At 47.1% G+C, this 13,151-nt stretch overlaps 1 protein-coding gene across 2 annotated transcripts in view; it reads left to right on the top strand.

Moving 5' to 3' along the window:
- LOC117377400 (A disintegrin and metalloproteinase with thrombospondin motifs 2-like) overlaps nt 1–13,151 on the top strand; it is a 135,364-nt gene that overhangs the window by 97,482 nt on the left and 24,731 nt on the right. For both annotated transcript variants that reach the window (XM_055224775.1, XM_055224774.1), the window contains exons 5-6: nt 6,900–6,983; nt 13,060–13,151. The exon at nt 13,060–13,151 is cut by the window's right edge and continues 65 nt beyond it. In XM_055224775.1, the coding sequence (XP_055080750.1) occupies nt 6,900–6,983; nt 13,060–13,151 (176 nt within the window). The remainder of the gene's footprint in view (nt 1–6,899; nt 6,984–13,059) is intronic.

Raw genomic sequence — 13,151 nt, 5'->3', positions numbered from 1 at the left:
CAACTTCATGAGAGTCAACCCAGGCGCCGTCGCTCCCCGAGGTCGCTCCCCGAGGTCGCTCCCCGAGGTCGCTCCCCGAGGTCGCTCCCCGAGGTCGCTCGCGTTCCCCATGGTCGCTCGCATTCCTCGAGGTCGCTCACATTCCTCGAGGTTGCTCCCGTTAGCATTAGCAACAGGTTTGAAGTTCTCACGTCATCACCGTCCCTTTAAGAACCGTCCGTTCTTAAAGGGCCCGTGTCACACTCTTCTATTTAAAGGTCCATATTCCTCTTTTCTCTGATCGGTTCTAATGTCGTTTCCTCGTCACACACAGACCTGGAGTTGTGTTTTGTTTCATTCTCACATGTTTAACGCACAAACCTGCAGACCCTGAGTTCTTTTCTCAAACAGAAAACACTCCACTGTGTTTTTAAACTCCACACACCTTCATTAGAATCATTTGGATGATTTCAGGCCTCACAGATGATTTCATGACATCACAGATGATTTCATGACATCACAAGGTGGAACAGAGCATTTTGAGCTTTGTAGATGTTACAGACGAATAATAAAGTGACTCAAACATGTGAATGAAACAAAACACAACTCCAGGTCTGTTTTTTTCTGTTTTTGAGGAGGAACAGCATTAGAACAGGGATTAAAGATACAAGAGTCATCTTTATGTAATACAGGACCTTTAACACTGTCTGTAGAGTCACTAAAGCTGCTACTGATGAGAGTTCACACTTCACTGTGATTGGTTAAATTCACCTGTCAATCATTCAGAGGATGACCAATAGGAGTGTTTCAGTGTAGAGCTGTATTAAACACAGAAGCACAGAATCTAAATGTGATTAAAGTTAAAACATCATCACACAGATCAGATTAGAATAAAGAGCATTTACCCCTGAGTTCACCCTGTTAAAGTCTGATTTCTGAACAGTGAGTCGTGTTCAGATGTGTTGGTCCTGATGCCCTCCCCGTGCCCGGCTCATCCTGCTGCACTCACATAAATCTTACATAAATGTCGCTGCCTCCGTCGCTGGATCCATTTTTCATTCTGTCCTCGTCCGCTCAGGGTTAAGTCACATGGCACGCCTGCATTATGTATCTAAGAGTAACGGACTCCCTGACCCCTGGGCCTACTGACCCCTGGACTCTGACCCCTGAACTCTCTGACCCCTGGACTCCCTGACCCTGGGCCCACTGACCCCTGGGCCCACTGACCCCTGGACTCCCTGACCCCTGGGCCCACTGACCCTTATAGAAACACACACTGATGTCCAAAATGTGTTACTATAAGAATACACTGACCTGTACACACTCAACAGACCTTTACACACACACAGACCTTTACACTCACACACACACGCACACACAGACCTTTACACACACACACAGACCTGTACACAGACACAGACCTGTACACACACAGAGCTGTACACACACACAGACCTGTACACACACAGAGCTGTACACACACACACAGACCTGTACACACACAGAGCTGTACACACACACAGACCTGTACACACACAGAGCTGTACACACACACCCCGACCTGTACACACACAGAGCTGTACACACACACAGACCTGTACACACACAGAGCTGTACACACACACAGACCTGTACACACACAGAGCTGTACACACGCAACAGACCTGTACACACACAGACCTTTACACACACGCAGACACACACCTTTACACACACACAGGCCTGTACACACAGACCTTTACACACACAGGTTTGAGCTCTGGGACTTTCTCTCGTTAAACCGTCGACTGTAAAAACACTGAAAACATTTTTGTGTTTGATTCATTTGACCCAAATCCAAACATCTAACAAAGACACAACAGACCTGAAGGTTTAACCAGGTCAGTGTGGTGGTCAGTGCTGTGGTCAGTGTGGTGGGCAGTGCTGTGGTCATTGTTTTGGTCAGTGTGGTGGTCAGTGCTGTGGTCAGTGCTGTGGTCAGTGTGGTGGTCAGTGCGGTGGTCAGTGTGGTGGTCAGTGCTGTGGTCAGTGTGGTGGTCAGTGCTGTGGTCAGTGTTTTGGTCAGTGTGGTGGTCAGTGTGGTGGTCAGTGCTGTGGTCAGTGCTGTGGTCAGTGTGGTGGTCAGCTTCGTGGTCAGTGTTTTGGTCAGTGTGGTGGTCAGTGCTGTGGTCAGTGTTTTGGTCAGTGTGGTGGTCAGTGTGGTGGTCAGTGCTGTGGTCAGTGTGGTGTCAGCTTCGTGGTCAGTGTTTTGGTCAGTGTGGTGGTCAATGTGGTGGTCAGTGCTGTGGTCAGTGTGGTGGTCAGTGTTTTGGTCAGTGCTGTGGTCAGTGTGGTGGTCAGCTTCGTGGTCAGTGTTTTGGTCAGTGTGGTGGTCAGTGCTGTGGTCAGTGTTTTGGTCAGTGTGGTGGTCAGTGTGGTGGTCAGTGTGGTGGTCAGCATTGTGGTCAGTGCTGTGGGCGTACAATTGGAGATGGCACCTGATTCCATGGAAACAAAAAACATACTGTGGAACATTCTCTGTGGAGACAGAGTTTAGACTTTAGGTTTTATGTGACACTGGAACATTACAAACTGAAAAGTTCTTTGGTGGAGCTTTATGTTGAAATGATGTAAACAGATTAAATTTATAAACACACACATACACACATACACACACACACACACACGTACACACAGACATTGTGGTGAGGTGGGTTAAGTGTCTTGCCCAAGGACACAATGATAGCGTTCATCTGTTGGAGCTGTTATTGCACCACAAACCTGTTGCACCAAACAGTGGATCTGAACCTTAAACCTTCGGGTCAGAGGACAAACACTCTACCAGCTGAGCCACTGTGGCCCCTGAGCGCCCTCTAGTGTCTCTCCTGCCTGTGGACAGTACATTCATTAAACTCTGCGGCTCAAGCTCGTGAGGCAGCAGCCTGTGATCACCTGGAATCACCTGAAGTCGGCCCTAATTGGCCCAACCGTCACCATGGAAACGGTCAGCACCTGAACATGTGTGAAGCGACGCATCCCATAATATCCCACAAATCAATGCACCCGGGCAACGGAGCAGCCGAGAATGTTTCACTGTCAGTGCACACGAGCATGTGCACATGTACGTGCATGTTTACATGCATGTGCACACTTGCATGTGCACGTGTACGTGCATGTGTAATGGTATGTACATGTGTATGTGCACGTACTTGTGCATGTGTATGTGCATGTGCACACACATGCTTGTGCATGTGTATGTGTATGTGCACGTGTATGTGTATGTGCACGTGTATGTGCACATGTATGTGCACGTGCTTGTGCACGTGCTAGTGTATGTGTATGTGGACCCGGGCAATGGAGCAGCTGAGAACGTTTCACTGTCTGTGCACACGAGCATGTGCACGTGTATTTTCAAACTGGATTTTGACAGAAAAGAAAAGGCTTGATGTTTGATACTGAACTCACCACAGTGAGAATAAAAACACACTTTGACCATAGAATTTGTGTTTCATCACCGTCTGGACCTTTCTAAAGAAAAGCTCTGATTTGGTTGTATTTCTCTGTTTGTTTCTGTGTGTTGCATTTCTGTGTTTGTTTCTCGGTGTTGCATTTCTGTGTTTGTTTCTCGGTGTTGTATTTCTGTGTTTGTTTCTCGGTGTTGCATTTCTGTGTTTGTTTCTCGGTGTTGCATTTCTGTGTTTGTTTCTCGGTGTTGCATTTCTGTGTTTTTTTCTCGGTGTTGCATTTCTGTGTTTTTTTCTCGGTGTTGCATTTCTGTGTTTGTTTCTCTGTGTTGCATTTCTGTGTTTGTTTCTCGGTGTTGCATTTCTGTGTTTGTTTCTCGGTGTTGTATTTCTTGTGTTTGTTTCTCGGTGTTGCATTTCTGTGTTTGTTTCTCGGTGTTGTATTTCTTGTGTTTGTTTCTCGGTGTTGTATTCTTGTGTTTGTTTCTCGGTGTTGTATTTCTGTGTTTGTTTCTCGGTGTTGTATTTCTGTGTTTGTTTCTCGGTGTTGTATTTCTGTGTTTGTTTCTCGGTGTTGTTTTCTTGTTTTTGTTTCTCTGTGTTGTTTTCTTGTGTTTGTTTCTCGATGTTGTATTTCTGTGTTTGTTTCTCGGTGTTGTTTTCTTGTGTTTTTTTTTCTCGGTGTTGTATTCTTGTGTTGGTTTCTCGGTGTTGTTTTCTTGTTTGTTTCTCAGTGTTGTATTCTTGTGTTTGTTTCTCTGTGTTTGTTTCTCGGTGTTGTTTTCTTGTGTTTGTTTCTCGGTGTTGTATTCTTGTGTTTGTTTCTCGGTGTTGTTTTCTTGTTTGTTTCTCAGTGTTGTATTCTTGTGTTTGTTTCTCTGTGTTGTATTCTTGTGTTTGTTTCTCTGTGTTGTATTCCTGTGTTTGTTTCTCTGTGTTGTATTCTTGTGTTTGTTTCTCGGTGTTGTTTTCTTGTGTTTGTTTCTCGGTGTTGTTTTCTTGTGTTTGTTTCTCGGTGTTGTATTCTTGTGTTTGTTTCTCGGTGTTGTATTTCTGTGTTTGTTTCTCGGTGTTGTTTTCTTGTGTTTGTTTCTCGGTGTTGTTTTCTTGTGTTTGTTTCTCGGTGTTGTATTCTTGTGTTTGTTTCTCGGTGTTGTATTTCTGTGTTTGTTTCTCGGTGTTGTTTTCTTGTGTTTGTTTCTCGGTGTTGTATTCTTGTGTTTGTTTCTCGGTGTTGTATTCTTGTGTTTGTTTCTCGGTGTTGTATTTCTGTGTTTGTTTCTCGGTGTTGTATTCTTGTGTTTGTTTCTCGGTGTTGTATTCTTGTGTTTGTTTCTCGGTGTTGTATTCTAGTGTTTGTTTCTCGGTGTTGTATTCTTGTGTTTGTTTCTCGGTGTTGTTTTCTTGTGTTTGTTTCTCGGTGTTGTATTTCTGTGTTTGTTTCTCGGTGTTGTTTTCTTGTTTGTTTCTCAGTGTTGTATTCTTGTGTTTGTTTCTCGGTGTTGTATTCTTGTGTTTGTTTCTCGGTGTTGTATTCTAGTGTTTGTTTCTCGGTGTTGTATTCTTGTGTTTGTTTCTCTGTGTTGTATTTCTGTGTTTGTTTCTCAGTGTTGTATTCTTGTGTTTGTTTCTCTGTGTTGTATTCTTGTGTTTGTTTCTCGGTGTTGTATTCTTGTGTTTGTTTCTCGGTGTTGTATTCTTGTGTTTGTTTCTCGGTGTTGTATTCTTGTGTTTTTTTCTCGGTGTTGTATTCTTGTGTTTGTTTCTCGGTGTTGTATTTCTGTGTTTGTTTCTTGGTGCTGATGTTCCCATCAGGGTACTGACTAATTTTAGTATTGATGCATCTTGAAGATTGATAATTTTGATATCCTGATTTTTTGTAAAACATTTTGAGCTCTTAAATTGATGCTGTTGTCATGCAGCTTGTTTTCTGTCAGGTGATGTCGTCTGTTCCACAGGTGTAAATCAAACCGTAGTTTTTTTGTTAGAGCCACTGATAATGTTAAAGATTTAGACAAAAGCCCGACTTTCAGCAGGAGGACTGTAGGTTCAGTTTGCCTTTAGGTTCTGTTTGAGTTTTGTTTGCCTTTAGGTTCTGTTTGAGTTTTGTTTGCCTTTAGGTTCTGTTTGAGTTTTGTTTGCCTTTAGGTTCTGTTTGAGTTTTGTTTGCCTTTAGGTTCTGTTTGAGTTTTGTTTGCCTTTAGGTTCTGTTTGAGTTTTGTTTGCCTTTAGGTTCTGTTTGAGTTTTGTTTGCCTTTAGGTTCTGTTTGAGTTTTGTTTGCCTTTAGGTTCTGTTTGAGTTTTGTTTGCCTTTAGGTTCTGTTTGAGTTTTGTTTGTCTTTAGGTTCTGTTTGAGTTTTGTTTGCCTTTAGGTTCTGTTTGAGTTTTGTTTGCCTTTAGGTTCTGTTTAGGTTCTAAACGCTTGTGTGTTTGTCTGTTTTTGTCGTCAGAGCCGTTCGTTTTCTGACTCTGTTGAAGGATTTGGATCCTGTGGTTTTAAAAAACACATTTTTTCCAAACGTTGGTGAACTTTCCATCTTCTTGGTACATTTTGGGGAGTGGGTCGATTCTTTCGACGACAAATAAGAAACTATGGAAAATATAAACAAAAACGAAAAGTGTCCAGACACTCAGAAAAGTGTCTGGACACAGCAGCTCCAAAACAGCAATTTTTAATAAATATGAAAAATATGATATAATTCTTCCCACTCATTTCGATAAATGTGCTTCTGTTTTTTTTTTATAAGATGGAAATATGTAAATTAGGCCTTTTTTTTCAAAATTAACAAATCAAAACTATAAATATAAAGTCATATAAGCATTATTATCATGACGTGATAGAGAAAGACCCAGAGAGGAAAAGACGAAAGGAGACAAGGAAGAGACGGAACACAGGACAGAGGAGACAGAAGAGAGAGGAGACAGGACAGAGGAGACAAGAGAGAGAGGAGACAGGAGACAAGAGAGAGAGGAGAGAACAGGAGAGTGGAGACGAGAGGGGAGAGAATAAAAGAAAACCTTTTTAACTTCCATAACAATGGAAATTCTGCCACTTGTTGCTGTAACATGTTTGACCAGTGTGAAATGACCTGATGACCTTTAGTGAGACGACCTGATGACCTTTAGTGAGACGACCTGATGACCTTTAGGGAGATGACCTGATGACCTTTACAGAGATGACCTGATGACCTTCAGTGAGATGACCTGATGACCTTCAGTGAGATGACCTGATGACCTTTAGTGAGATGACCTGATGACCTTTAGTCTTGGACACTGCTTTGGGCCATGTGTTTGAATCATGAATCATTAAATTGACTCGTGTTTGTTGCTCTGCTGATTCTGAGGCGTCACTCATGATTGACAGACTGTGGTTGAGGTTTTTTTGGGGGGAAACACATTTGGACTCGACTTTGACCTGAACCTGGACGTGACTTTTCATGAACTAACGGTAAAAACGTCTTTGTTTCGTGTCTCCAGGTGAACGAGATCTACCACGACCAGTCGCTGGGCGCCAAGATCAACGTGGTCCTGGTGCGGATCATCATGTTGGGCTACGGCAAGGTACGGCTCTGGGTACGGCTCCGGGTACGGCTCTGGGAACGGCTCCGGGTACGGCTCTGGGAACGGCTCTGGGTACAGTTCTGGGAACGGCTCTGGGTACGGCTCTGGGAACGGCTCTGGGTACGGCTCTGGGTACGGCTCTGGGAACGGCTCTGGGAACGGCTCTGGGTATGGCTCTGGGTACGGCTCTGGGAACGGCTCTGGGTACGGTTCTGGGAACGGCTCTGGGTACGGCTCTGGGAACGGCTCTGGGTACGGCTCTGGGTACAGCTCTGGGAACGGCTCTGGGTACGGTTCTGGGAACGGCTCTGGGTACGGCTCTGGGTACGGCTCTGGGAACGGCTCTGGGAACGGCTCTGGGTACGGCTCTGGGTACGGCTCTGGGAACGGCTCTGGGTACAGCTCCGTGTCTTAGACATACTCACGCTACAGTAACACACGTCAATAAACACGCCCCAAAGACACGCACGGTCCAAACACATGCACGGTCCAAACACATGCACATGCATGGCTCAAAGAGACACACAGCCAAAACACACACACAGTCCAAACACCCGCGTGGCCCAAACACCCGCGTGGCCCAAAAACCTGTGTGGCCCAAACACCCGCGTGGCCCAAAAACCTGTGTGGCCCAAACACCCGCGTGGCCCAAACACCCGCGTGGCCCAAAAACCCGTGTGGCCCAAACACCCGTGTGGCCCAAACACCCGCGTGGCCCAAACACCCGCGTGGCCCAAACATGCGCTCATCATCACGCACTGATGCCCCCGGCCTGTTATTCCAGTGGACTGAGCAAAAGAGGAACTAAAAGCATGCAGCGTCCCGGGGGAATGTTTTCTAGTCGCACGCCTTCACAGGTCAGCGCCAAAGCGAGCGCACACGGTAAACTCCTGTCCGTTATGCAATCTGCCAACTTCCTCTTCTCAGCAACTGGAGCAATGAATCATGGGAAGTCCAGACAAAGATAAACAATCAATGATAGCCCTCCCTCATTCATAAACACAGGAGCAGCACCCACAGGCAGAGAGACAACAACAGAGAGTCAGAGGCAGAGAGACAACAGAGAGAGTCAGAGGGAAAGAGACAACAACAGAGAGAGTCAGAGACAGAGACAACAACAGAGAGAGTCAGAGACAGAGACAACAACAGAGAGAGTCAGAGGCAGAGAGACAACGACAGAGAGAGTCAGAGGGAAAGAGTCAAAAACAGAGAGTCAGAGGCAGAAAGAGTCAGAGGGAAAGAGTCAAAAACAGTCAGAGGCAGAGAGACAAAAACAGAGAGTCAGAGGCAGAGAGACAACAACAGAGAGTCAGAGGCAGAGAGACAACAACAGAGAGTCAGAGGCAGAGAGACAACGACAGAGAGAGTCAGAGGCAGAGAGACAATGACAGAGAGTCAGAGGCAGAGAGACAACAACAGAGAGAGTCAGAGACAGAGACAACAACAGAGAGAGTCAGAGGGAAAGAGTCAAAAACAGAGGCAGAGAGACAACAACAGAGAGAGGCAGAGAGACAATGACAGAGAGAGTCAGAGGGAAAGAGACAACCACAGAGAGAGTCGGAGACAGAGACAACAACAGAAAGAGTCAGCGAGACAATGACAGAGAGAGTCAGAGGGAAAGAGACAACCACAGAGAGAGTCAGAGACAGAGACAACAACAGAGAGAGTCAGAGGGAAAGAGTCAAAAACAGAGAGTCAGAGGCAGAGGGAGTCAGAGGGAAAGAGTCAAAAACAGAGAGTCAGAGGCAGAGGGAGTCAGAGGGAAAGAGTCAAAAACAGAGAGTCAGAGGCAGAGAGACAATGACAGAGAGAGTCAGAGGGAAAGAGACGACAACAGAGAGAGTCAGAGGCAGAGAGACAACAACAGAGAGAGGCAGAGAGACAACAACAGAGAGTCAGAGGGAAAGAGTAAAAAACAGAGAGTCAGAGGCAGAGAGACAACAGAGAGAGTCAGAGGCAGAGAGACAACAACAGAGAGAGTAAGAGGCAGAGAGACAACAACAGAGAGAGTCAGAGGCAGAGAGACAACAACAGAGAGAGTCAAAAACAGAGAGTCAGAGGCAGAGAGACAACAACAGAGAGAGTCAAAAACAGAGAGTCAGAGGCAGAGAGACAACAGAGAGAGTCAGAGGGAAAGAGTCAGAAACAGAGAGTCAGAGGGAAAGAGACGACAGAGAGAGTCAGAGGCAGAGAGACAACAACAGAGAGAGTCAGAGGGAAAGAGACGACAGAGAGAATCAGAGGCAGAGAGACAACAACAGAGAGAGTCAGAGGCAGAGAGACAACAACAGAGAGAGTCAGAGGGATGGAGACGACAACAGATAGAGAGGGAAAGGGACAACAAAGAGTATCAGAGGGAAAGAGACGACAGAGAGAGTCAGAGGGAAAGAGACGACAGAGAGAATCAGAGGGAAAGAGATGACAGGGAGAATCAGAGGGAAAGAGATGACAACAGAGAGAGAGGGAAAGAGACGACAGAGAGAGTCAGAGGCAGAGAGACAACAACAGAGAGAGTCAGAGGGAAGGAGATGACTGAGAGGGAAAGAGACAACAACAGAGTCAGAGGGAAAGAGAGAGTCAGAGGCAGAGAGACAAAAACAGAGAGTCAGAGGGAAAGAGACAACAGAGAGAGTCAGAGGGAAAGAGACGACAGAGAGAGTTAGAAGGAAAGAGATGACAGAGAGAGGCAGAGAGAGAAAAACAGAGAGTCAGAGGGAAAGAGATGACAGAGAGAGTCAGAGGCAGAGCGACGACAACAGAGAGAGTCACAGGGAAAGAGACGACAGAGAGAGTCAGAGGCAGACAGAAAAAACAGAGAGAGTCAGAGGGAAAGAGATGACAGAGAGAGTCAGAGGGAAAGACACGACAGAGAGAGGCAGAGAGAGAAAAACAGAGTCAGAGGGAAAGAGATGACAGAGAGAGTCAGAGGCAGAGAGAGAAAACAACAGAGAGTCAGAGGGAAAGAGATGACAGAGAGTCAAAAACAGAGTCAGAGGGAAAGAGACGACAGAGAGAGTCAGAGGAAAAGAGACGACAGAGAGAGGCAGAGGCAGAGAGACAACAACAGAGAGAGAGGGAAAGAGATGACAGAGAGAGTCAGAGGGAAAGAGACGACAGAGAGAGTCAGAGGGAAAGAGACGACAGAGAGAGTCAGAGGCAGAGAGACAACAACAGAGAGAGGGAAAGAGATGACAGAGAGAGTCAGAGGGAAAGAGACAAAAACAGAGAGAGTCAGAGGGAAAGAGACGACAGAGAGAGTCAGAGGGAAAGAATCAAAAACAGCCTCCTCATCTCTCCTCTTCTGTGTTCGTCTCCTCATCTCTCCTCTTCTTTGTTGGCCTCCTCGTCTCTCCTCCTCTGTGTTTGTCTCCTCCTCTCTCCTCCTCTGTGTTTGCCTCCTCCTCTCTCCTCCTCTGTGTTTGCCTCCTCCTCTCTCCTCCTCCGTGTTCGTCTCCTCGTCTCTTCTCCTCTGTGTTCGCCTCTTCTTTCCTCCTCTGTGTTTGCCTCCTCCTCTTTCCTCCTCTGTGTTCGTCTCCTCCTCTCTCCTCCTCTGTGTTTGTCTGTCCTCCTCTGTGTTCACCTCCTCCTCTCTCCTCCTCTGTGTTTGTCTCCTCGTCTCTCCTCCTCTGTGTTTGTCTCTCCTCCTCCGTGTTCACCTCCTCCTCTCTCCTCCTCTGTGTTTGTCTCTCCTCCTCCGTGTTCACCTCCTCCTCTCTCCTCCTCTGTGTTTGTCTCTCCTCCTCCGTGTTCACCTCCTCTTCTCTCCTCCTCTGTGTTTGTCTCCTCATCTCTCCTCCTCTGTGTTTGTCTCCTCGTCTCTCCTCCTCCGTGTTCACCTCCTCCTCTCTCCTCCTCTGTGTTTGTCTCTCCTCCTCCGTGTTCACCTCCTCCTCTCTCCTCCTCTGTGTCTTTTACTCACTCCCACATTGGTCATTCTGGTCCAGCCCTGATGCTGCTCCAGCCAAACCTCGCGGCTGTCCATCATCCCCAATTACCGTGGCAACAGCGCTGTACCCAGACAGGCTGCCGATTGGCTGTGTGACCCTGAACGCCACACACACACACCATACACACGCACATACACACGCACACGCACCATACACACACAGACACACAGTCACACACCATACACACACACGCACCATACACACACAGACACACACCCCCACAGGCTCAATACATAGAAAAACACACATACACACCATACACACACGCACCATACACACACAGACGCACAGTCACACAGGCTCAATACATAGAAAAACACACATACACAAAGACACACACCATACACACGCACCATACACACACACACGCACCATACACACACAGACACACCCCCACACAGGCTCAATACATAGAAAAACACACAGACACACAGACACACCCCATACACACGCACCATACACACACACACACACGCACCATACACACAGACACACAGTCACACAGGCTCAATACATAGAAAAACACACATACACACAGACACACACCATACACACGCACCATACACACACACACACGCACCATACACACACAGACACACCCCCACACAGGCTCAATACATAGAAAAACACACATACAAGCTTTTTAGAGCTCATGAAATATAGAGCACACACCTGATGCACAGGGTCCGCATGTAAAGAGTTGCATGTGTCAGGGGCCGTGTCGTTCACACACATAAAGAGCGGCGTGTGTCAGGGGCCGTGGTGTTCACACACGTAAAGAGCGCCGTGTGTCAGGGGCTGTGTCGTTCACACACATAAAGAGCGGCGTGTGTCAGGGGCTGTGGTGTTCACACACGTAAAGAGCGGTGTGTGTCAGGGGCCGTGTCGTTCACACACATAAAGAGCGGCGTGTGTCAGGGGCCGTGTCGTTCACACACGTAAAGAGCGCCGTGTGTCAGGGGCTGTGTCATTCATACACATAAAAGTGGCGTGTGTCAGGGGCCGTCTTGTTCACACACATAAAGAGCGGCGTGTGTCAGGGGCCATGGTGTTCACACACGTAAAGAGCGGCGTGTGTCAGGGGCCATGTCGTTCACACTCATAAAGAGTGGCATGTGTCAGGGGTCGTGTCATTCACACACATAAAAGTGGCATGTGTCAGGGGCCGTGTCGTTCACACTCATAAAGAGTTGCGTGTGTCAGGGGCCGTGTCGTTCACACTCATAAAGAGTGGCGTGTGTCGGGTCATTTCATTCACACACGTAAAAGTGGCGTGTGTCAGGGGCCGTGTCGTTCACACACATAAAAGTGGCGTGTGTCAGGGGCCGTGTCGTTCACACTCATAAAGAGTGGTGTGTGTCAGGGGTTGTGACATTCACACACATAAAAGTGGCGTGTGTCAGGGGCCGTGTCGTTCACACACATAAAAGTGGCATGTGTCAGGGGCCGTGTCGTTCACACACATAAAAGTGGTGTGTGTCAGGGGCCGTGTCGTTCACACACATAAAAGTGGCGTATGTCAGGGGCCGTGTTGTTCACACACATAAAAGTGGTGTGTGTCAGGGGCCGTGTCGTTCACACACATAAAAGTGGCGTATGTCAGGGGCCGTGTCGTTCACACACATAAAAGTGGTGTGTGTCAGGGGCCGTGTCGTTCACACTCAGGCCTCTCACTGTTGCTCTTCATGTGCAAAAAGAGCAGCGAAAAACACAGATGCAGAAAAGCGGAGGGAAGAAAAGTGTGTGGGGCTCATCACACACGAGACGAACGGATGGACTGTTGTGTTGTGCGTGTTTTGGAGTTTACAAAAGAGGGCGCTCTTTTCATGTTCACTATTTAAATCAGAGCTGGTGCAATCTTTTGTGCGTTTGTATCAGTTCTTGTGCATTCTTTTGTGCGTTTGTATCAGTTCTTGTGCATTCTTTTGTGCGTTTGTATCAGTTCTTGTGCATTCTTTTGTGCGTTTGTATCAGTTCTTGTGCATGTTGTCGTACACTTCAGCAGTTTGTGGGATGTGCTGATAATTCGCACACTGTGACACTGCCCCCTACAGGGCGGAGAGGCGCACTGTAAGCCCAGTGCAGAGGAGCGCTGTGTTTGACGTGTGATGTTTGTGTGTCTTTTATAGTCGATGAGTCTGATTGAACTGGGGAATCCGTCTCAGAGCCTGGAGAATGTGTGTCGTTGGGCTTTTCTACAGCAGAAGCAGGACACGGGCGA

Source organism: Periophthalmus magnuspinnatus, chromosome 10 (assembly GCF_009829125.3).
Source record: "Periophthalmus magnuspinnatus isolate fPerMag1 chromosome 10, fPerMag1.2.pri, whole genome shotgun sequence".
NCBI lineage: Eukaryota > Metazoa > Chordata > Actinopteri > Gobiiformes > Gobiidae > Periophthalmus > Periophthalmus magnuspinnatus.
The sequence above is the reverse complement of the archived record's forward strand: the minus strand, read 5'-3'. Positions and strand labels throughout refer to the sequence as shown.